The following is a 24,064-nucleotide window of genomic DNA, read 5'->3' on the forward strand; positions in this document are numbered from 1 at the left end:
TCCTTCTACTCCAGGCTACCCACTTAACTCAAGAAATACAATCAATCAAAATATGTAATAAGGTGCTCAATTGCACTCATTATGGAGGATTTGAGAAAGTCCCACTACATCGAAAAGTATTAAAAGCAAATAAACAAATACCTCTTTAATTGAATATTGACCAACTCCCACTTCAGCATTCGTTAATGGACCCAATCAACTATAGCTTTCGAAAAACCAACTTTTATAAGTTAGCTTTGTAAAAGCTCCAATCTATTTGTCTACATGTGAGGGGAAACAGAAAGCCTGGGTGGTCTGACGTTTATAAAGATAGCAAGGAAAAGATAGTGCCGATTCATAAAATAACTAATAGTAAAACAAATCCCACTAAAAGAATAAAAAGGAAATAGGAAAAAGCCTTCAAATTTTTGTTTTTGTTTTTTTATAAGCTCAGTTCAGACCATATGGCAGGGGAATTTTAATATATCAATCTTATGATTTGTTGACATCTTGAAGAACTAGCTGTGCAGCATTACGCCCAGGTGCACCCATCACACCACCGCCAGGATGGGCCCCGCTCCCACACAAGTACAGCCCTTGGAGTGGAGTCCTATAATTTGACCTTCGTTCCCAAAATCACAAATCAAATTAGATTTCAATACTTCCCCATGTAACTATCAAACTATGTAAGAAAGAATGGCAAGAAAAAGACAAATTTCTATGATGATTTTAACTGTAAACATCTATATGCTTTTATGAATTACCATCCTTTTACCGGCCGCATGAGAAAGAGAGAATCCAAACCCATAGCACCATGGAAGATATTCCCTCCTGTTAAACATCATTTTAGGTTAGAATGGTTTAAGAAACAGTATCTTTATAAAATTGTACGATAAGCAGCTTGGTTAATTTATGAGAATAGTCACAAAGTAAACAAATTATCAAGCTTTTTTGTCCCAACAATAACAACAAAGTCTTATAAACTTATATTTCTGTGAACTAAATTTTTGCTGATTTAGTGCTAGTACTTGTTTAACATTATTTAGATGGTTCAAATGACCATGCATGTGTATTTTTTTTAGATGATTAAGTCATCTAAACAAGTCACATGGCTTTTTAAATAGGCCATGTAACAAAAAGTATTCATGAATGCTTATTTAAGTAGCCTGATAATAGTTTGGAGGTTTGGAGCAAAACTCTGTCAACTTGGTTTAGGATTCCAACCCTGCAACCAAATATTTGTGTAACCCTAACAGAGTTTGTGTTTTGGTTTAGGATTATTTGGTTGTATAGTGCCAATTAGACCCTAACTTAATTGCCTGAACATCCTGTCAAAACTCCTAGGTCAATATTTGTGGTTATGAAGTACCTGTCAGACCAATTTCCCTTTCAAGATCTGGTGGAGTCAACATGTCATAGCCAATGACCGATGAGCTAAATGCAGGGGCATATTCATCAATCAAGGTAAAACATTTTTGTGCGAATGATTCCTGCAAAGAAGATAATTTGCCAGTTTTCCAAGGATTAGTCAGAACAGTGAAGATCTGCTACCCACAAACAAATTAAATCATAATTAGAGTGAAAATTTTCTAATTGGGAAAACAAAAGAACATGTGACTGCTGAAAGATAAAAGACATTTTATGTATAAAGCAAGAGGAAGCAATTGCAGTACAATGTCAATGCACCAATTTCTAAAATATAACTTACTCTGTAAGCAGGATCTCCCCAGCTACCATCCGATGGATTATATGGTGTGTATTGAATGAACAGGTTGATCACATGCTTACCTATGAAAAACAAAAAGATTCTGACAGATTTGCTATTGAAAAATGAGCAAGCAGAGGATACTTGAGAATGAAAAAATCTCTAGATCATGCCCAACTTCTTGGTCATCACATGAAAGAATATCAGTACTGAAAAAAAGAAGAAGTAATAACATCATTGAAAACGAAGCAAATACAGATGGCCATGTCACACACTAATGGTTCTCCAGAGTGGTTTTAACACAAAAGCTTATAGGGACCATCCTACTTACTCAATCCATCCCTTCTTCCATTTTTATTTAAGAACATTTGGGGTTAATTCTAGCACATCTTATTTTGAATAACTACCCCCAACCCAAACCCCCCCCCCCCCCCCCCCAACACACACACAAAACAACTACAGCTGACAGAAAGTTTTAAGTGAAAATTACAACTAGAAATACAAACATAAATTAAGCATATAAAAAATTTGAGATATGCATTTTGCACACCAATGAAACAAATGCTGAACTGAAAATCCGTGTGTGGGTGAGCTAATTACTGAAAGGGTAAGAATGTAAAAATATAAGTTGATGGACATCTTTTTCATAAGTTTGCCACAATACGAGAGTGAATTCAGAATTGAGGTTCCACTCCAATTACTTTGATTTTGGTAAAGAAAATATAGAAGGTGTGCAAAACCCATCAATTTAATGACACACAGAAAAATGCTAAGAGGAAAAAGATATCACAATTGCCTCAAAGACAAAGTTAAGTACCTGGTGGAGATATAGTCTTGTCAAGTACAGAGGGAATTGTCATCTCAATGACTGGTCTTTGTGAAGGTATTCCATTGGCAGAATCTTGACAGGCTGAGTGAATTTCCTCCATACTTAAAAGATAGGCAGAACAGATATAAGAAAGTTTGGAATTGCATTCAAATGTTAGATGTCCAAAATAGAGGTAAAGGGCGCAGAATTGAAATCTAAAATTAAAGGTGGGAACATTTGCCAGGATCACTCAACTTTTGAAGGTAGTCCACTATTAAATGATATAACTAAATGTTTCAAATAATCTGTTCATTATAGTGAAAGGTTTACAATTCACTCTCATGATGTTAGAGTTGTTTGGGAAGGGAAACAACATGTTAGGAATGTTAACTAAACTGGTCAACAAAAGTTTATTCCACAACTGCAACTATCACCATGTCTATCAGCATACTCTGAGCTCAACTCCTACAGTTATTGAGTTTGCTACATAAAACCCCCTCTGCATTTCCGCCTTGCTTGATGTTGCTGGTAAGAGAACCAGCAGAATTTTGAGCCAATTGTCCACTGGACACTTCCCCCTCTTATAAGGTCTAAAAATTAACTCAACGTGAAAAGCATTAGACGAGTTTAGTGTAATGAAATAACAGGTTAGACGTGCATCTAAACATTGTCATCAAATATTTTTTGTCAGCTGTGCCTTTCACCCTATCCAAATCAAATTGCCAAAGGATTAGCATAATCTTGGATGCCTGAAATTAGTGATCAACAATTTTGAAACATCTTTTTAGTTAATTGCCTCAGCGAACATATGAGAAATAGCTCATGGATCCAAAACCAATATATTATTATTGCTGAGATAACGCCATACCTTTCAGACCCAATATGAATGGTGCCAACATGCTGAGGACCAGCATCAGGATGGCCTATCTTGCAGCATTGAAACTGGGGCAATTTATCAACTGCTAAGTTTATTTTTGTTGTTGCCTGTTTCAGTAGATGATAGCCACATACAGAGGAAGTAAGTAACTTTGAGTACTGGGAAACAAGTCCTGCTACAACTTTCAATTGGTCCTACAGGCTCATTTGGTAATTTCCATGTACTAGAACTGATGCTACTATAGTTAGAAAGTGCCGTAAACTTTCTGCAGACATAAAAAATTTTGATACTTCCCAGAATCATAGAAGATTAAAGCATTTTGACTTTCAAGTTCATGAAGTGATACGGGATTTTATCATTAGATTCTTTTACACAGCATAACAAAGTGCTAAGGAACACAGAGTCTTGGAGGATTTTGTTCACCTGCTTCTTTTGACCTTTATGTATCCACCATAATTTCATTTATTAGAGTCCTAGTTTCAGTCAAATTATATTTTTCTATATCCTTCAGGCCAATAGATTGCTAATATCTTTTCTTATTGCAAAGTAACATAAACCCAATGACTTCAAATAATGACAGGATTAGAATGTATGAGCACCAAAATCTTAGTCAACTGAAAGGTTCATAATAGACTTATCTCACAATTGGTCATAGATTACATTTAGACCAAGTTTCATGCAATCATCTAATCCTAATTATTACAGAATGTTAGAACATTCTTCTTCAATACCTTATAGTACACAAGAAGCTGTTATATATCTAATAGACTTATCCCACAATTGGTCATAGATTACATTTAGACCAAGTTTCATGCAATCATCTAATCCTAATTATTACAGAATGTTAGAACATTCTTCTTCAATAGCTTATAGTACCCAAGAAGCTGTTGTATATCTGCCTCTACCTAAGCATTTCAATATTACAGACAAAGTGACACAAAAAAGAAGGTATGCACTTGACTGTCAAAGTAAATACAGTTGAACAGGGAGCTTACAGAACTATAGTCAGAGTACTTAATGGCTCGGAGGAAATCATCAGGAAGAACATCTCTAGGCACTAAATCCTGTCACATGAGCAAAACCTATAATCACAATAAAATCCAAGCAGAACAGAGGGGATAAGAAATTTAACCTAAATACCTTTCTCATGATTACAACATCAGTTGTGTATGCTTTGAGTAAATTCAAAATAAATCAGTAGTGTCAATAAAATACCATGTAAGTTTTATAAGGGGTTGCATTTGATAAAACAACTGAAGAACGCACTGGTGTACCATCAGCCAGCAATACCTAAATGATATTAGCCATGCATAGAATAATTAGTTTGACCACGCTTTAAATCTGCTCCACTGTGGGAAGCCATGCAACAAAACTAACCCCATTCACTGCACCAGAGTCTTCAACCAATAATTGTGAAACCTAAATGTCAAAAATGAAAAATCAAGGGTAGCAAAAGACAAATACATAAAGTATAACTGCATCAGCTGAAAAATATTAAGGAAACCAATGAAGAAAAAAAGTTTGCAGTGAATTACACCAATTCTATTTTATGGGGATCCCTAAATCAAAGATAATTAACAGAATATTTCCCTTAAACTCAGCATTTACATCACTATCATCTAAAATATTTGGGTGTTCAGTGTACTGTTGTCTAAATTATTTTAATCAGAGGCACTATGGGACCTGCTTGAAGGTTACATCGTTCCTTCTAAACTGCTTGATCCAACTACAGTAACTATTTAGTAAAGTTTCCCAAGCTCTAGGTCTTTCCCTCTGTAGGCACTCACAGTCATAAAGGGCAATTGGACCAGGGCTCTGCATGCTGATATCCCAAATAAGGCATCAAGTAATGCAACTCTCAACATATTTAAAAGTACAAATTCAAAATTTTAATTCTGAACAGTATTTCCATGATGTTGTAAATTCCTGAACAACTCAATACATTCCATTGTCTCAAATGATTTGAACCTTCCATTAAAATCTTTTAGAATTTAATTAAATTTCTAGAATCTAACATTTCCATGCCTATCCTGGTTATGTCTGACTACAAAATTGCACTGATGCAACCGAATAATATCAAATTGAAGTTTATAGAACAATGTTTAAAAGTACTTATAAGAGGGGCATGCATTACTGAAAGCTACTGGAGTGATTCCAGACACATATACCTCTGCACTTGTGACAATATGAGCCCCAGCTTCCTTAGCAGCATTACTGATAGCCAAGGATACCGAGCCCATCCCACCTTCCACATACCTACAGGAAATATTAAGATTCAAGCACATCCATTCTGTAATAGGGAGCTTAAAGAAACAGCTCCTACTTGTATACATACACGATGACTAATCCAATAACTACCAAGTTTAACAAGAAAAGGAGAGAAATCTTGGTTTTCAAGTACACCAGTTCTCTAAGAGGGAGCTTAAAGCAATAACTCATACTTGTATAAATTTAAACATGATGGCTAATTGCCCAATTCATTAACTACCAACTATAACAAGAAAAGGGGAGAGCATTAATTTGTGGTTTTTGTAAAGGTGCTAATTAATCTTGACCAACAAATGGGCACATCATACGAGCTTAAGAAAAATATATAATGATTTAAAGATGTAGAAGGGTCAATTGTTCCTGCAAATCTCTCTAAAAGCTTTCTGAAGTCAATGTAAGTCACAAACACATAATATTACACATTTTTAGTATTTACCAAATTGATAAAGTTTCTTTATCATCAAGTTAGAGGATTTGGCATCCCTTTATTCTGATTTCCAAAGCTAATGGTGACATTTCTACTCCATGATAGGCCATATTTTCTTGCCCTCTAACTATCCTCATGCAGTTACACTAGAATTACCATATATCACTGCTTCATTTTTCTATTCAATTATACAAAATATACTTAGCTTTTTTTTTTTTTTTTAAGACATACTTGGTTATTAACAATCAATGAAATCTAGATTTCTTTTAAATAGGAAAAGGATCAAAGGAAATTTACAATGCTGTTTCTGTGATGAACAAATTACACGTCAAGCCATTGTTAGAGATACATACGACCAAATTCCATGATCGCCATCAGTTTCTCCCATCACATGATGAAGTAGAACATATCCACTCCCAGGTGTATGGACACTCCCCTATTGTACAGATTATAGGAGGTCAATTGTATATTAATACTTACAATGCAGCAGAAATTGTGCCAAATAGTTTTCCAGGTTGTTCACATGCCCATTTGTGTTATAAAGAATGATTCAATGCTCAAAAAAAATGTTTCTCCATGTTTTTCTAATAACAACTCCTACCGTGGTTCCTATTACAGCATCTGTTGCAAGCGTTGCCTTCAGAACATCTGTCTATAAATATCAAAGTCAGTAACAGATATTCATTGAACCAATAGACTTAAAACTTTATAAGGTTTAAACCCCGTCAGAAAACTATCATAGTCAATTATGCCCCCAACAAGACTATATTCAAAATCACTACGAGAACACTTTGATGAGTAAAGGTGAACAATAACATGAATATATCAAACCGCATAATTTAAGAAAGAATCCTTTAGTTACTTTACAGATGAGGAATGACACACAATGAAAAGCTCTACTATGTCAATGAATACTTAAAAATTAATTTAAACAATCCAAATGATTAAAATTCCTTCCCGAGTGAGATTTCTATATGCCTATACTTGAAACTAGTTAATGAAGTAAATTTGAATATCATCTTTGAGTTTTGATATAAGCGGAAGCAATATATCTCAATAAATAAAATCGAGAAATTTAAAGGATAAAATTGCAAAGAAATCAAGACTATAATGACAACCTCAAACCAGTTATTCAAAACCTTCGATGCTGGGGACAATAAAAGGTCCATAAAGTCCCTGTCAAAAATCAAGAAATACATATCATAAAAAGGCTGAGACTGTAATTCAAATTTTTATATAAATCAAGCAGCCATGGAATCCACATGAACTTTCAAGAGATTGGACCCTAGAACCAAATGAATTAGGATTCTCTCCATTTTGCAAGTCCATTTTTGGATTAAGATTTTATTTCTTGTATATCTAACCATGTACTGTGTATATGATGCTATGTCATTTAAAATTTTGAATTACAAGGCACTAGCTATTACTTTAGATTTACAATATTTAATCCAAACCATAAAATTAATCAATTTGAAAGAACTGAATCCCACAGAAGGGGGCAGATGCCACAGATCCAGCGGGGCCATAAGAACATTGGCGGAATCCATATACACTTGACCACAACAAATAACTGTATTTGTAAAAATAACCAGAACGCAATTCGTTAACACTGATTATATATAACACTGATTATATATCAAGAACAAGAACTCTTACACCATATCCTTTTGGCCCAAGGTGATAGCCTGCCGCAAACAATGAGCCCAAAACGATGATTTTTGTATTCCATTCTTGAAACGATCCTTGAAAGATGAAACACCTTGCAAAGATTCAGGAGGTGCTGAATCCAAAAGCGGATCCATAAATTTACAGAAGTTCTCTAGCTGATTTTCATATCTGTAAATCGCAACAACAAAGCCTTAGTCCCAAAACTACGGCATTAGCTATGGCTCCTTGATAAACTAATCATAGTCGTTCCTATGTATTCTTCTATGTCATTTTTGTTAGAATTATGGTTAAACGGTTAAGTACAATCGCTAATTTAACATGCTATCAGAGATAGAGATAATAACGAAGAGGAAAGAGAAAATTGCATAGAAGGACCTTGGATAAGCATCGGCGTCTTGTTTGGAGAACTTGGAAATCTCAGAATGATTAAGGTCCTTATCAGGTCCCAACAGAAGATAGCGTCCATCCAAACAAGGCGTAAACGAAGATGGACTCCTCTTTAAGAGCTTCAATCCATGTCGCCGTAACTCTAACTCTCTTTTCCATTGCCAAAAAAAAGCAAATAAACACGGTTGCTTAATTAACTATAACATAAAATTTAGAGAGTGAGAGATGCGAAATAAGATGAACCTGATGATGGAGGGGCGGAGGAGACTCTGGAGGTAGCTGCAGCGGGAGAATTTGAAGCCAGGGATGAGTTCTTCGGTCACGGCGGCGCCGCCGATGACGTGGCGACGCTCGAGGACGGCGACGGAGAGGCCGGCGCGTGCTAGGTACGCGGCGGATGTTAGGCCGTTATGGCCGCCGCCGATGACCAGCGCGTCCCATTTCTTGTCCTTCAACGCGCTCGTCGCGGTTGCGCTGCTGCTGCTGCTGCTGCTGCTAAAGCACCTTCGCCACATTCTCTCAGAAGAATAGTACTAAGTGGAAGTTCAGGGAGAGAGTGTTTTATTTGATATGTGTTCTCTCTTCTCTGATCAACGATTTTAAATTTAGAGAATGAGTAAGTGACGGTTGGTGGCTTGGTGCTTTTGAATGAAGAGGCTAAAAGACAACTGACAAAGATCAAGCTTTGACACGTGGGATGGGACTTGGGAGTAATAAACTACTGTTGATATATATATATATATTTTTTGGGAATGAACAATTGTTGATACTTGATATAGGCTTATAGCATAGCACGTACTACGACCAGTCGTATTTTGAAATCGATTGTCCTATGCCATTTCTATTCCAAATAAAAAATGTTCAATAAATTTTTTTCTTCGAGGCAAATATAATAACATTAATCAAGCATTAGTACAAGAGTAGAGATTAGAGCACAGATTTAATGTGCAATTGCTTTCAATGGCTAAAACTTACACTTTGTTTGGAAACAGAGGATGAGAAGGAAAAGAAAGGAAATTGTGCTGACATGATAATGTCTCCAGTTTTGTTGAGATTATATGATATAAAAAAGAAAAAGAAAAAGGAAGGATGGAGCATCCATCCGGGTCCACCTTTTTCATCCGTCCAAATTGGGCGAAAATGAGAAGAAAGACAAGTAACAAAACTTGCAATTTTAAGGAGCCTACTGCTAATCACTTCTAAAATTTCAATTTTATTCATCACCAAAACAACTTTTATTAGGGGTATTTAAGCAAAAACATATGTCTAAATTAAATATATTATTTTCTTTTCTTTTCTATTCCCACGCTCTTTCCAAACATGTAAAAAGGAAGCATATCCTTTTTAATTTCTTTTCCTATCTTTTCCCTCTCTCCCTTCTCTTCTTTTCTCTTCTCCTCATTTACAACCAAACACACTGTTAAAAAGATTGACAATTAGAAAACCAACTTTCAATTCCTACTCTTGGTTTACATTAGAAAGAGGAATGACGCCCGTCAATGCAAGGGAGATGTTTACATTGGATTCAATTCCTAGCGTGATGCAAACGGTAGGAGTCCAATTGGTTAAAATGGTACTTGTAGTCACAAAATATCATAACACCACGCTACGTGCCAACCACATTTCACCAGAAATTATCTTATCTCTGGTCCAGGTGCACGTAACGACTTTATCACACATGGAATTTACACTCCCATTATACCAAAAAAAAAAAAGTGTTCCACACACTCGTTACATAAGATACCACATTCTGTTTTACATGGCAAAATTAAACGCGAACAGCTGGGTTACGTTTCAGTTGCAATTGCTGTAAAAAATGTCCCTGCGAGCATATCTCACAGCAACGAGCAAACTATGGTGAAAGTTTTGGTACATCAAAGCTTTACCATACGTCTTATATATCTAGGCACCAGTGATATGGACAAATCAGTTCTTTTCTTCTTTTTCCCCACTTTCTCTTATTTAGAAAACAGAACAGCATAGAACATTTTATGCCTAATTAACTCATTTTTTTAAGATTGGTATTTTACGTTTAAATAAGGAGAGTTAAGTTACAGATTCTTCAGCCTATTATGCAGAGAAAGCACGCAGCTGGAGGCATCGTCTGTGTTACAAATAGCTGAAGCTAGGAGCTCAAAGTTGGCTACAAAGAATTGTTACCAAGTGAAACTAACTGCAGCAAGAAACACATACTATGCTGTACAAAGGTTCAAGGAAAAAACCATGAAATTTTCATTCTAACTGAAGGTTTTGTTACAATTAACAGCAAGCAACCATAACCATAGAGAGATCAGTAAAGTATATAAGAACTTCTAACGAGAACGCTTCTTAACATCCTGAAGAACAACATGTGCAGCATTACGGCCAGGTGCACCCATTACGCCACCTCCAGGATGTGATCCACTTCCACACATATACAGCCCTCTAATTGGTGTCCTATGATCTGACCTGCATCCAGAAGAAAAGCAATTATTCTTTGCATGACATGGTATATAAGATGCATACATATATCGAATTGAATTATTCTTGATCACCCACTAAAGTAACTTCCAGAGGCTGTAAGAATTACCATCCTTTAATGGGTCGCATCAAGAAGAGTGAATCCAGACCCATAGCACCATGAAAAATATTCCCCCCTGTTACATATTTAAAGTGTAGTAAATAACATTCAAAATGCAAAAACATTCATTTTATGTCACATGTTGTCATAGTCTAGCAAGAAAACAAAAACATGTATTTTATCTACTCAACCACAATTCCTGTAATTTGTTTCCACAGGCCAAAGAAAAGATGTAAGTTTTTTGCCAAATAAACTTACATATTCATAATGTCAGTAGTCAACATAAAATTGCACAGACCTGTCAGACTGAATTCTCTTTCAAGATCTGGTGGTGTTAGCATGTCATAGCCGATGACTGATGAGCTGAAGCCAGGAGCATATTCATCAATCAAGTTGAAGCATCTTTGTGCATATGATTCCTATCAGGATTTATTATATAGCAATCAATGAATCTGTACGGCACCACTTAGAATGATTTAAACATTGCACCCGGGAAAAAAATTAATAACAAGATCAGTAATTTAAGTGCTAAATACTGCCATTTCATGTAATCCTGTAGGTAGAATAGCAACTTACTCTATATATGGGATCTTCCCAGCTACCATCCGAGGGTTTATAAGGTGTGTATTGTGTAAACAAGCCGACGACATGCTTACCTACAAAAAAGAAATGCAGAGTTGATTATTTTACAAGTAAATGGAGACAGTACATCAAACTGCAGCATCTGAAGTGTAAGAATATAAGAAAAGGAATTAATTACATTGAGATCCCATATAATTTTGAGGAAATATACCCTTGACACAAAAGAAGACTATCAATTTCATCAGAGTGGAAAGTAAACAATGCTTCTGTAAAAGTATTTGTTAGCTTTATAGCAAATAATTTCTAGGGACTTCAGCTTCCAACACAAACTGCATGCATTCAATTCTCACCATAAATAGTGAAAGTTCTAGTTTCATTAAGAAAAAAATTAACGAGCTAGAAGAAATTTTAATCAACATCACTAAAACATCGCATAATACATTGCTGCTTTGACAAGGACAATTGTTCATTTAATCTCTCTTCGGTCAAGTTTGTATGAGAATCTATTGCAAGAGAATCTGCATGTTTCTGGATTTTATTTTTTTCTGTTACAAAAAGCTAATATGGCATGGAGATCAAACCAACATCTTTGAATTAAACAATACAATTTCTAAAGAACTTCAGAAGTTTTCCCTTTTTACTTACCAGGTGGGGATAAGGTCTTGTCCAATGAAGAAGGAATTGTCATTTCCATTACAGGCGTTCGTGATGGTAAACCATTCCAAGCATCTTGACATGCTGAACCAATCTGCTCCATACTATATCGACTCGAAATAAGAGGAAAAGGTAAGAAGGCATGCATAAGATCCAGTCCAGATATCACAATAGACCTAGGAGTGAAATCTGGGAAATGATTCAAATCTACCATTGATACATACAAATAGAAGATTGGTACTAATTACACAAGCAGATCAGTGGATGAGTAAGATTAACCATATGGAATCACATAGAATGGACATAAGCTTTAAAATGATTTTTTACACATGCATGTGTGTATCTTGTACATGCTAGAATACCTTTCTGAACCAATGCGAATGGTGGCTGTATGCTGAGGACCCACCTCTGGATAATTCAATCTGCAAGACTTGAACTGAGGCAATTTATCAACGGCTACGTTAATTTTTGTTGTTCCCTGTAGCAGTCAACGACAACGAAAATCAACTCATTAAATACCATTATCTCCAAAGACAAACTGTTCCAAACATAGAAAAAAAGAAAGAAGTCCCTCCAAGAGGAAAAAAAAGGACATTTTAAGTTAAGTCACATCATAGAACTAGAACTCATGGAAGTACTACACATGCAACACTACTGATGAAAATTCATTTCATACACCACAAGACTTTATCCTTTCCGGTTACACTACACTTCTTCAGCAATTCCCTTTTTATTATAATGCAGATTATCTTCATAGAAGTCTGCTAGCTTGGGAAGACTAGCATGGAGAGCTTTCATTTGTTTAAATTGGACTCCCTACCCAAAGGGCCACAACTTTCATGACATAGAAAAGGCCACTTTTTGTAGGTTGGTTTCTTTTCTTTTCCTTTTCTATTTACCTAAAGAATAATCCAGAAAAAGTAGTAAATTAAAGATTTTACAGCCCTATAAAACATAACGAACTAATTATATTTATTGATCTAGAAATATGAGAGACATATGTTCAATAGTTTTCCATGTGTGCATGATTGATGTTATGAATGAAGGGATCTTACAGATCTATAATCAGAGTTCTTGATAGCTCGTACAAAACCATCAGGAAGAAAATTTTGAGGGACCAACTCCTGTATCAGAAAAGCTTAATCTTAAAAAGGGAGAAAAATTAATGAGAGAAAGTTGACAAGCTGACTTAAACCACCATTTTTAGTGAAGACATTTGTTTACATCTTTCTTTAATAAACATTTGGTGTCAATGACTCAATGCTTCACCCAGTCAGGAAGTAGAAATAGCACTTTTAATTTTCTTACCATGAAAGTCTTGTAAGGGGTTGCATTTGACAAAATAATTGAAGAACAAAATTGTTCCCCATCAGTCAGCAACACCTAGATTATGAAAGTGATATGGAGCTCAGAACAGTTTAATGAATGCTTTGAGATTGCTCAGTTGAGGCAATGTAGGAATTCAAACTAACCCCGTTTACTATGCCGGAGTCTTCAATCACCAATTTTGAAACCTGAAAAAGAGATGAATTTTCAAAGTCAAGGGACAATAATTTTCATAGCTGAGGAGAGCAAATTATTGCATACACAGAAGCAATGTAGAAAGAGATGAAAACTAAGCCAGATTATTGAACATAAGCTATTTCTGAAAAAGGCTAAACTAGAAATATGTTCCTTTTTATTTTTATTTTTACTTTTTTAAATTATAATTTACACATGCACCAAAGGGTTCTTTATCTTATAACCCCACCCTCCACCCCATTCTTATGGGGGGAGAGGAAACCATTTCAATTAGAGCTTGTTGGCTTAACTAGAAGTATGTTACATTTTAAATAAGCATTAATATCTTGTCTCTGTATTAATCAAAATAAAAACTTAAAAGAGTATAAGACTCCACTAATGAAAGTTAGAAATATGGAAGATAAAAGGTTAAAACACACGCTCGCACAATGAGGAAAAATTATAGTTGAACTAAAGGATTATGCATCATTACATTTCTAATAAACATACCTCCGCATTGGTTAGAATATGAACACCAGCTTCTTTAGCAGCCTTACTAATGGCCAAAGACACAGAACCCATCCCACCTTCAACGTGCCTACAAAGAATGTCAACCATACATGTAAGTGGAATTTGATAAACAATAAGATGCATGCAATGGGAGACATTTCAACAATGTGAAAATCAAAATGAAAATGTAAAATCAACCAAGATACCACAACTACCAATATAATTTCTTTTTTTAAAATGTAAAGGCAACAGAAAGAGAAAATAACATGCTATTTAAGATGGATATGTGGACCACAAGGCCAAAGATTTCCAATCAAAATAATTTGGGAATTTTCAAACAAAATAATACAAAAATATATGCATACCTAGGTTGAGCTTGCTAGTTTAAAATGTACAAATGACAAAATTGATTGTCCTGTAAATAACCTTCACATGTGAGATACTTACGACCAAATATTTCGTTCACCATCGGTTTCACCCATAACATGATGTAGCAGAACATATCCACTCCCAGGTGTATGGATACTTGCCTATGAAACAAAACTAAGAAGGCCATCTTATTAATGCTGAAAAATAGAATACCATTTCTCTTATTCAGTCAAAAGACCACTACTGTTTTTGTAATAATTAAAACAGATCTGAGCTACACAAAATAATGGAAATGAAAATATGAATCACCTTGAGACCTCAATATTGTTTTAGAAGGGAATAAGGACAATGGTAAGTCCATGACAATGGTATGAGTTAAATAGTTCTTGCAACTCTTTAAAGTTTATGTCATTATGGCCAACCAAAAATGCCATCGAACCAGCAAATAGATGATAATTATAACCCAATCCAAAGCACGAGTAAATTTTAGGCAATATATGCTTAAACTTTAAAATTTCACATAAATTGCTAGAAAGAAATATGAACAGCTTGCTCCTTTGAAAACTCATTTTTTGATAAATGAAATACCCCATGTAAAAAAAAATACTAAAATTAAATATTAAAAAAAAAAAAGGTGAAAAGTAACCTGCAGTGAATTTTGCTTTCTATTATTTAGAATGGTATTTAACTTCAAATAGACCTCTTTAAATGGGGATAGAACGATAGATTGATGCAGAACAATGATGCTCTGATACTAAATTTGATGCAGCACAAAATTCAAAGGGAAATTGGGGAAAATAAAAATAATAGAAAAGAAGGATAAACCTAGTATTCAACACCAAGCAGGAAAACCTAGGAATTAGCACCCAGCCAGGAATCAACACTATTAAACCACCAGCAATTCCACCTCAGTCAAAGCCCAACCCTGGTAGTTGTCAATTAGTAAAGATGAAAAGGGAAGAGGGATGGGTAGTGAACCCTCAATCTGAACTAGTCTCGAGTCAAATGTTTTAAATGTGGCTTTGGTCATGTTGCAACCAGGTGCCCTAATAAAGCCCTCTTAATTGATGGAAAAAAAGAAGTGTAATGAGGAAAGTCTAGAAGAACTAGTCTATGAACCTAACATCGATGACATCCAAGGCATGGATGAAAAGTTCGAGGGGGATCCTAACTACCTAGGTTGCATTGTATCGCCTCAAGCTGATCTCCCTGAGAATAGTCTTGATACACCTAAGGTGAGTGAAGTGTATGTTAGTACAACCTAAAAAGACAACTGAGAAAAAGGGCTTAAGAATCATAAGCCTAGAACCGCTTGAAAGGGCAATGAGCAAATATTGCCAGTCATTTTACATATGAAAATTGCACCACTAGGTCTATAAGCATGAGTTGGTTTGAAGTAAAATGTTGGAAGCCTTTCAATCTTCTCCCACTATCATCACATGTTAACGTGTCTAAATTAGCAGAAACATATACACATCATGTTCATGAAAAGAATCATGAGGTCAGTAAGCAATCTGAAACAAATGATATTCAATATAAAGTTCAGGTTGATTCATGTTATAATATTTCCAGAAGATGATTATTTCTTCCACTTAGGCTCGAATGATTTCCCTACAAATAGTGTCAAATGACTCAAACCATTCAAAGTGTTGAAACGGTTTGGACCAAATGTGTATTTGGAAGAAAATTCAAAGGTCCAGTAGTTATCCCAGATGATCCATTTGATGAGCTTCTCATGATCCCAGTACAAACCTTATGACTAATTCACTGAAGCTTCTATCAGTATGTCAAGGACATATTGATACTATTTTGGACATTAAAAGGGAGGACCAGACTCAAATTCACTTGGATCCTTGACCTTAATCTGCAATAGCACTACATGGGCTGTGGGAACTCATTTGAAGGGGTCAAGGAATCAAGGCTCTCCCAACTCGAGAGAGTTGATGCAGACACTAGTGATTACTTCATTGAACCAAAATTGTTGCTGATTTGATGTTGAACTATTTTTGGGAATTGCCTTTATTTGAGTTCAAGGATTTTATGGGATTTGGTTGTCATTTAATTATGAGTTGATTTTCTTTCCTTATTTGATGCAATTTGGGAGTGTATTTAAAGGCCCCCATGAAAAGAGTTTTAGGGGAGGCTTGATGAATGAAATTTTATGTTGGAATTTTCTAATGTCTAGGTGCTAATTCCTAGTAACCTACATGTTAATTCCTACGTTTTTTGCTTGGAACTAATTCCTGAAGACATTTCCTAAACATTTTAAGGAAACACTTATCAGTGACTAAATGTCATGATGAATTAAACTGAAGAGCATCAAAAGAGTAAAAAGTAACATTTATGTGAGGTTTTAAAGGGGGGCAGAGGGGGGGGAGAGCTCAAAGAAAAATCATGGTCTCACTGTTTCCTTTTATATAAAATTTTAATTTGTATGACCCACTGTTCAAATAGAAAAAATCACAACTAAATATCTACACCATGCACCAAGAATAGAAGTATTACCATAGTTCCAATAATAGAATCTGCTGCAAATGTTGCCTTCACCACATCTGACTGTAGATACCCAAATTAATGACAAACATCATTAGATCCAGAGGTTAAGGTCTTTGCACAAGTGAATAGTAAACAAGCTTTCACACAAGGATCAAAATGCCTGTGAAAATAATATAAAAACATAAACTGGTAGCTCTAATGACTGATAACCCTTAGAGAAGAAAGTTTGATATTGACAGACATTTAACGCTCTTTTTTTTTTTTTGGATAAATAATAAAGATATATATTGAAGAAAACTACCTTATGCAGAAAAACATAAGGCAGAGAGAAAAATACAAAGGGAAAAGAAAGAGAAAAAAGAAAGGAAAAGATAGTAAATACACAAGAGAGAGTTAAGGAACATAGGGAGAGAATCACTAGAGTTGAGTCCCTAAGCCCTGGACCAGTCAAACAGAGAGCCACTGAAAAAGGCAAAAAGCTGGTCATCTGAACTCTCCATGTCCTCAAATGTCCTCCTATTTCGCTCTCTCCAAAGACACCACATCAAGCATAAAGGAGCTAAATTCCAAATGCTAGATAAATGCTTTCCAGGCCAATTCCACCAACCAAATAGAGTATCCGCAACCAATCTTAGCAAGACCCAAGAAAACCCAAAAGATCTAAACACCAAACTCCACAACCGATAAGCCTTACCACAATGTAGTAACAAATGATCCACCGTCTCCCCATTACTACGGCACATGATACACTGGTCGACAAAATCCATCCATCTACCCCTCAAATTATCACCTGTAAGGATAATATCCCATACAGCAGTCCACACAAAGAAGGAAACACGCCGCAAAGCCTTAACCTTCCAAACACCTTTCCAAGGAAAAATGATGGGCAAAGGGCTTCTCAACTTATTGTAAAATGATCGGACATCAAAATCCCCATTCTTTGTCAACTTCCATCGCAAATGATCTCCATTCTCAGTAGGAGGTAGATTTGAGCCCAAGGTACGGAGAAAATCATCCACACCACCCATTTCCCAATCATTTCGTCTCCGAGTAAAATGAACATCCCAACTTCACCGTTCCTCTATCCCCAACCGTTCGAGAGAAGAGGCCACTGATGCCTCTTTATTGGATGCAATCCCATACACACTCGGAAAAATCGATTTAAGTGGAGAATCCCCACACCATTGATCTGTCCAAAGCTTCATTCTATCTCCCACCCCTACCTCAAAGCGAATATTCTTGCTAAAATCCTCCCATCCCATGTGGATACTTCTCCACAAGCCACTCCCATGTACCCCTCTACCTAGCTTGGAAGTCCATCACTCCCATTCTTCCCCAAACTTGAGGGCTACAACCTTTCTCCAAAGCCTTGTCTCCTCAATCCCATACCGCCATAACCACTTCCCTAGTAAGGCTTTATTAAAAGTAGTTAATTTTCTTACTCCTAACCCACCGTTTTTCAAAGGTGCACACACCTTGTCCCATCCCACCAAATGTGTCTTGTAGTCCCCCCACAAGAAATCCTTTTGCAGCCTTTCAATTTTATTGGCCACATACGTAGGAATGGTAAAAAGGGATAAATAATAAGTGGGAAGACTAGATAACGTGCTTTTAAGCAACGTTAGTCTTCCTCCTTTGGACAAATACAATTTCTTCCAACCAGCCAACTTACGCTCAATTTTCTCCAAGATAGGATTCCAAACAGTAGGAGACTTGTGAGACGCCCCCAATGGCATACCAAGATAGGTCATAGGCAAAGACCTGATTCGGCATCCCAAAATCTCAACCAGGATATGGATATTAGGAACCTCCCCAATGGGAACCATCTCACTCTTCAGTGCATTAACCTTTAAACCTGTCACTGCCTGGAAACAAAGAAGAAGCATCCGAACATGTAGAATCTGCTCCTCATATGCATCGCAGAACAGAATCATGTCATTCGCAAACAAAAGATGCGAGACACATACCCCTCCATCCCGTCTACCATTAGCCCTAAAGCCTTGAAGCAAACCAGCCCCTTTAGCTTTTTTCATCATCTTGTTGAGGACCTCCATCATAACCAGAAACTACATGGGGGATAGTGGGTCCCCTTGTTTCAATCCCCTCGAACTCCCAAAAAAATCAGCTGGAGACCCATTAAACAAGACAAAGAATTGGACAGTAAATATGCATGTGCGGATCCACCTACACCACCTCACCCCAAATCCCATTCTCCTCAACAAATCAAGAAGCTGCAGCAGAAGCTTCAAGATTATGCATATTTATTTGATACATAAGAATTTTAGTCCTGTACAAAAATACAGGCATATATTTTTTTTATAAACAATTTCAAAAATAGTAATACATCATATTTGAGGAGAATAATCTTCTGCTTAAGTGCTCATCAAAAGAACATGTTATTAAATGTTTTAAGCTTTTTATCCACACTAACAATTCATATGGAAACATATCTAAAATCATTTAGTTCTAAAGCTTGGAGAGCGGTGATTGCATTCACCATCAAACTACAGTTTGGAAATCTCTCAGCACTCAATAATCATCATAAATTCATTTAATATGCATTTTTACCTAATGAACATAATGAAGCAATTTTTGAAAGCCCTTCATGGTCAAATAGCTTAAACATGTCATATTTCTTATTTTCCTAGTAACTTGGAATTAACAAGGTTGGTTAATTATAAAACTCCATAGCATCATCCAATATCTCAGACATGCTAAACAAATAACAATGACTTCAGTGTTAGTCAAAGTAATGATGACAACCTCAAACCACATATTCAGAACCTTTGACGTTGGGGAAAGTAAAAGGTCCATAAAGTCCCTGTCAAAATCATATAAAATGCATTATAAACCTAAAAGACATTCAATTTGTGAGTTATAGTGGGTTTATGTTTACTAATTCAAGCTGGTTTTACAATGTGAATCCCATATAAACAGAAGCAATAAGAAAAAAAAAATATGATACTTGTTAGTAGAAAAGGTAACACTTACACCAGATCTTTTTGCCCTAGGGAAAGAGCATGCTGTAGACAACGGGTCCAGAAAACTGATTTGTGCAACTTATCCCTCAGCCAATCAATCAAATATGAATCCCCATGCAGAGTTTCAGGGGCATGTGATTCCAAAAGAAAATCCATGAATTTACAGAACTTATGCAGTTGACTTTCATATCTATAAATCAGTAAGGAAAGAAAAAAAAAAAAAGATGACTTAGACTACAGAAAACAAATAAGCACTATTATTCACTGCATGGGACATAAAATGCTAAGCAGAAATATGTTTCTTGCATATTACATCATTTAAAGAAGTGAGAAAAAAATACAATGTTATGGTAGTCCCATGAAGTTTGAATGGCTCTACGCACATTTTGTATAGAATCTCAAGCCAAATCCATCGGTTTTAACAGAACATTATGAGGAAGGCAGCCATCATCATATAAATTTAAAACAAGCACCTTCAAGAATCCAATATGATGATTATTATTAGTAAGAGAATAAGGCGGATCAGAAAGGAGAATGATTGATGAATCCATCACTCAACTTTTTCTGATTGCCTCAATTCTCTCTGTGTGTGTGTATATATATATATATATATATATATATATATATATAGTCACTCATATTTCATGGGATGGGAGAACTGTTAGGAAATTGCCTCAAATTCCAATTGTGACTTGAAAAGTCAATTAGGTTTCCTAGTTGAAGAAAGAAAAATTAATTTAGGTTTCCTTGGTGTGAAAGGAAAGACTATTCCTTAGTATGGAAGGAAAGTCTATTCATTATTAAAAAGGTAATATATTCCTAGTCCGAGAAGAAATAGATTCCTTGTTAAAGAGGTAATGCATTCTTAGTCCAAGAGGGAATAGCAAAAGAGTCTTATAAATAGACAATGCTACAAAGAATTTGATGGCTTTGGCTTTGGCTTTAGCCCAAGGGTCCTCTATATGGGGAGAGGGAAAATAGAGCATGAAACCAAGAGAGAGAAAATGGATTTTCACTTGGGAGGAAGATGAGAGGAATGAGAGAGTAAGGTATTACCACCTTTAAGAAGATAGCCAGAAGGGGAGAGCAAAGGGTTGCCGCCTTCGAGAAGATAGCTGAGGAGGAGAGAGTAAAGTGTTGCTGCCTTTGAAAGAGATAACTAGTGTGTGTGTGAGAGCAAAGAAAAAACAAGAGAGATTTTTCTTTAACCGTGAGACATATACAAGAATTATTGTAATTGATTTGATAATAGTGAAATTATTCGGAATTTGTCCCGTGATTTTTTCCTTTCAAGAGAAAGGGTTTTCCATGTAAATATTGTGTTCTTGCATGTGATTGTTATTTTGGATAGCTAATATTTGTGATAATATTATTTGGGTCCCAACAAGTGGTATCAGACCTAGGTTAGAGTGGAAGCGATGGCTAGAGAATAAGGCAAGGCTTCAAGAATTGAGAAGCTTGATGAAACAAACTTTCGATATTAGAAGATGCAGATTAAAGATTATCTCTATGGGAAGAAGTTGCATTTGTCTCTGTTGGGGAAGAAACCTGATACTATGAAAGATGAAGAATGAAATTTTCTTGATAGATAGGTATTGGGAATTATTCGATTAACTCTGTCAAGATCAATTGCACACAATGTTGTGAAAGAAAGGACCAATAGTGGTATTAGAGCTTGGTTGATTTAGTGGATGAGTCTTTGTGTGAATTAAGATGGAAGAGAAGGGATTGCTTTGATTAAGATGGAGCTATTCCAAGAGGAAAAGAGGACTACTTGATTAAGGTAGGAGCTATCCTAAGAGGAAAGAAGATAGTTGAGGACGATTGATGGAATTTGAGTCAAGGTGGAGATTGTTGGGAAATTGCCCCAAATTCCAATTGTGACTTGGAAAGTCAATTAGGTTTCCTAATTGAAGAAGGAAAAATTAATTTAGGTTTTCTTGGTGTGAAAAGAAAGACTATTCCTTGGTGTGGAAGGAAAGTATATTCCTTATTAAAGAGATAATGTATTCCTAGTTCAAGAGGGAATAGATTCCTTATTAAAGAGGTAATGTATTCCTAGTCTAAGAGGGAATAGTAAAAAAGTCTTATAAATAGACAATACTACAAAGAATTTGATGACTTTGGCTTTGGCTTTGGCCCAAGGGTCATCTATATAAGGAGAGGGAAAATAGAGCGTGAAATTAAGAGAGAGAAAATGGATTTTCGCTTGGAAGGAACGCAAGAGGAAGGAGAAAGTAAGGTATTGTCGCCTTCAAGAAGATAGCCAAGGAGGGGAGAGCAAAGGATTGCCGCCTTCGAGAAGATAGCCGAGGAGGAGAGAGTAAAACGTTGCTGCCTTTAAAAGAGATAATTAGTGTGTGTGTGTGAGAGCAAAGAAAAATCTCTCTTGTTTTTTCTTTAGCCGTGAGACATATACAAGAATTATTGTAATTGATTTGATAATAGTGAAATTATTCAGAGTTTGTCCTGTGATTTTCCGTGTAAATATTTGTGTTTTTGTATGTGATTGTTATTTTGAATTGCTAATATTTGTAATAATATTATTTGGGACCTAACAAGAACATAGTCAAAGCTAGGATGTACAAACACTTCATTTGAGGTGCCATATCCATGTCATATCTGTGTCGTAACGGTGTCCCATTTGCATGTTATAATTTTTCAAAAATTGTTCGTAACGCTGTATAGTAACCGTACCCATATCTGTAACCGTGTATCCGTGGCCTTGCATCCTAGAGTCAAAGACCCCCAGTAATGATATATTACCTATCTATAAATTCTTAGCGGCATCAACTTAGAGCATTTAAATAAATAGATTTAAGCATACTCAGAGATCTTGAACTCTACTTTCTACTAAAACTGATCACAGTTTACAGCGTCCAAAATGATACACATGCTCTGGTTTATCAGCTTACAGACATAGTGCACAGACATGATGCACAGCACAATGCTAGTGTGGCTAAATGAGGTGAGAAAATAGCACCTGGGATAAGCATCTGCGTCTCGTTTAGAGAACTTTGAAATCTCCAAATAATTCTGGTCGTCGTTTGGCCACAGCAGAAGATAACGCCCATCAAGACAGGGTGTAAACGATGTACACAATGGCTTCAACAACTTCAGCCCATGTTTCACCAACTCTAATTCTCTTCAGTTCCAAAACACAAACACACAATAAACAAAATCAAATGTCTGGGAAACCACACATAACAACTTGTCAGCTTAATAAATTGTAAGAAAAGGTTGTGTATTGTAGCGTGGGCAACAAGCTAAAAGTCAGAAAAACCTTGAGTTCCCAAACTAATAAATGAATCTATGTGATCTGGATAACGTTAAGTTAAGTTGAATTGAAAGTAGAAATAGAACAGTAAAAGTAAAGACGGAGAAAAAGGAAGGAGCTAGCTAGGGGAGGCACCTAACGATGGAGGGGCGGAGGAGGCTTTGGAGGTAGCTGCAGCGAGAGAACTTGAAGCCAGGGATGATCTCCTCCGTCACGGCTGCGCCGCCGATGACGTGGCGTCGCTCGAGAACAGCCACCGTTAGGCCGCCGCGCGCAAGGTAAGTGGCGGCTATCAAGCCGTTGTGGCCGGCGCCGATGACCAGCGCGTCCCACTTCTTCTTCTCCTTGATCGGAACGCTGCTGAAGCCTCTTAGCCACATCTCCCCAAAGCTTGTTGCTGGTTTTCAACTTTCAGTTTCATGGATCATATAATAATACTATTAGGAAGTTTTTGCAAGTTGCTAGCAAAAGCAAGCAACTTGCAAAAACTGTGTAACTTGTCGTTTTGTCTAATTTCTGTGCACGTGCTGGTAATATTTCTACTAATATAAAAAAGTAACCACTTTGTCATCAACGGTCCCATGGTCTAGTGGTCAGGACATTGGACTCTGAATCCAGTAACCCGAGTTCAAATCTCGGTGGGACCTTTTTTGGTTTTTGGCTTTTCATATTTACCTCTATTAAATCTCTCTCCAAAACAGCCTAGTGACCTCAACTTCCAAAGAGAAATCCAATGCATGACCAGCCTTTTTTTTTTTTTTTTTGGGATAAAATTTAGTTATAAAATAAAATAAAATAAATATTACTATATATTTTGAAAATGACAAAATTTAACTACAGAATTGATTGTAGTCTTAATAAAATAAAGGATAAATTTTACTCAATATCTTTTTATTAGATGTGAATTTTGACAAATCCACTGTTGGATTATATCTTCTTCTTATATCCTTTATGCTTGCAAAATTTCAAGAAAATTAAAGATCACTAACTATGTTATCAATAAATTTTTATTGAGT

At 36.0% G+C, this 24,064-nt stretch overlaps 2 protein-coding genes and 1 non-coding gene across 5 annotated transcripts; 1 reads left to right on the plus strand and 2 right to left on the minus strand.

The window, feature by feature from the left end:
* Positions 1 to 36: 36 nt before the first annotated feature.
* On the minus strand, positions 37 to 8,810 carry LOC115994769 (pyridine nucleotide-disulfide oxidoreductase domain-containing protein 2-like). The gene is made up of 16 exons (XM_031119026.1): positions 8,363 to 8,810; positions 8,108 to 8,269; positions 7,721 to 7,900; positions 7,183 to 7,240; positions 6,666 to 6,716; positions 6,418 to 6,500; positions 5,538 to 5,625; positions 4,747 to 4,788; positions 4,585 to 4,659; positions 4,365 to 4,433; positions 3,361 to 3,476; positions 2,502 to 2,614; positions 1,688 to 1,767; positions 1,349 to 1,469; positions 744 to 810; positions 37 to 601 (listed from the first exon to the last, which is right to left on the minus strand). Exons 1-16 carry the CDS (start codon positions 8,632 to 8,634, stop codon positions 472 to 474), a joined length of 1,707 nt encoding a protein of 568 aa, XP_030974886.1. The 5' UTR covers positions 8,635 to 8,810; the 3' UTR covers positions 37 to 471.
* Positions 8,811 to 10,194: 1,384 nt separating this feature from the next.
* LOC115994349 (pyridine nucleotide-disulfide oxidoreductase domain-containing protein 2-like) lies at positions 10,195 to 23,501 on the minus strand. Of its 3 annotated transcripts, XM_031118453.1 has the most exons (16): positions 23,184 to 23,497; positions 22,755 to 22,916; positions 19,782 to 19,961; positions 19,554 to 19,611; positions 16,800 to 16,850; positions 14,373 to 14,455; positions 13,926 to 14,013; positions 13,388 to 13,429; positions 13,224 to 13,298; positions 12,971 to 13,039; positions 12,278 to 12,393; positions 11,907 to 12,019; positions 11,256 to 11,335; positions 10,978 to 11,098; positions 10,689 to 10,755; positions 10,195 to 10,567 (listed from the first exon to the last, which is right to left on the minus strand). In XM_031118453.1, the coding sequence occupies exons 1-16, from the start codon at positions 23,426 to 23,428 to the stop codon at positions 10,432 to 10,434; spliced, it is 1,686 nt and encodes a 561-aa protein (XP_030974313.1). In that variant the 5' UTR covers positions 23,429 to 23,497; the 3' UTR covers positions 10,195 to 10,431. The 3 variants fall into 3 exon arrangements, with proteins under 3 accessions (XP_030974313.1, XP_030974315.1, XP_030974314.1); XM_031118455.1 differs by lacking the exons at positions 10,195 to 10,567; positions 10,689 to 10,755 and having other exon boundaries at positions 11,050 to 11,131; positions 23,184 to 23,501; XM_031118454.1 differs by lacking the exons at positions 10,195 to 10,567; positions 10,689 to 10,755 and having other exon boundaries at positions 11,056 to 11,144; positions 23,184 to 23,501.
* A 122-nt stretch (positions 23,502 to 23,623) lies between these two features.
* On the plus strand, positions 23,624 to 23,695 carry TRNAQ-CUG. Its single transcript has one exon. It is a non-coding gene; the product is annotated as a tRNA-Gln (tRNA).
* Positions 23,696 to 24,064: the final 369 nt, after the last annotated feature.

The sequence above is a fragment of the Quercus lobata genome, chromosome 6 (genome assembly GCF_001633185.2).
Source record: "Quercus lobata isolate SW786 chromosome 6, ValleyOak3.0 Primary Assembly, whole genome shotgun sequence".
Classification (NCBI taxonomy): Eukaryota; Viridiplantae; Streptophyta; class Magnoliopsida; order Fagales; family Fagaceae; genus Quercus; species Quercus lobata.

Bases quoted from the DNA above. Each gene is read 5' to 3' on its own strand.
- LOC115994349 (XM_031118453.1), bottom strand. From the start codon at position 23,428: ATGTGGCTAAGAGGCTTCAGCAGCGTTCCGATCAAGGAGAAGAAGAAG. The intron at 13,430-13,925 runs GTATGTTTATTA...TCTCTTTTTCAG, and splicing joins ATATTCTAACCAATGCGGAG to GTTTCAAAATTGGTGATTGA. The intron at 11,336-11,906 runs GTAAGTAAAAAG...TCTTTTTTGTAG, and splicing joins CAAGACCTTATCCCCACCTG to GTAAGCATGTCGTCGGCTTG.
- LOC115994769 (XM_031119026.1), bottom strand. From the start codon at position 8,634: ATGTGGCGAAGGTGCTTTAGCAGCAGCAGCAGCAGCAGCAGCGCAACC. The intron at 6,717-7,182 runs GTTGTCATTATA...TGATATTTATAG, and splicing joins TTTTGAATAACTGGTTTGAG to ACAGATGTTCTGAAGGCAAC. The intron at 4,434-4,584 runs GTATTTTATTGA...CTCATGTGACAG, and splicing joins CCCCTTATAAAACTTACATG to GATTTAGTGCCTAGAGATGT.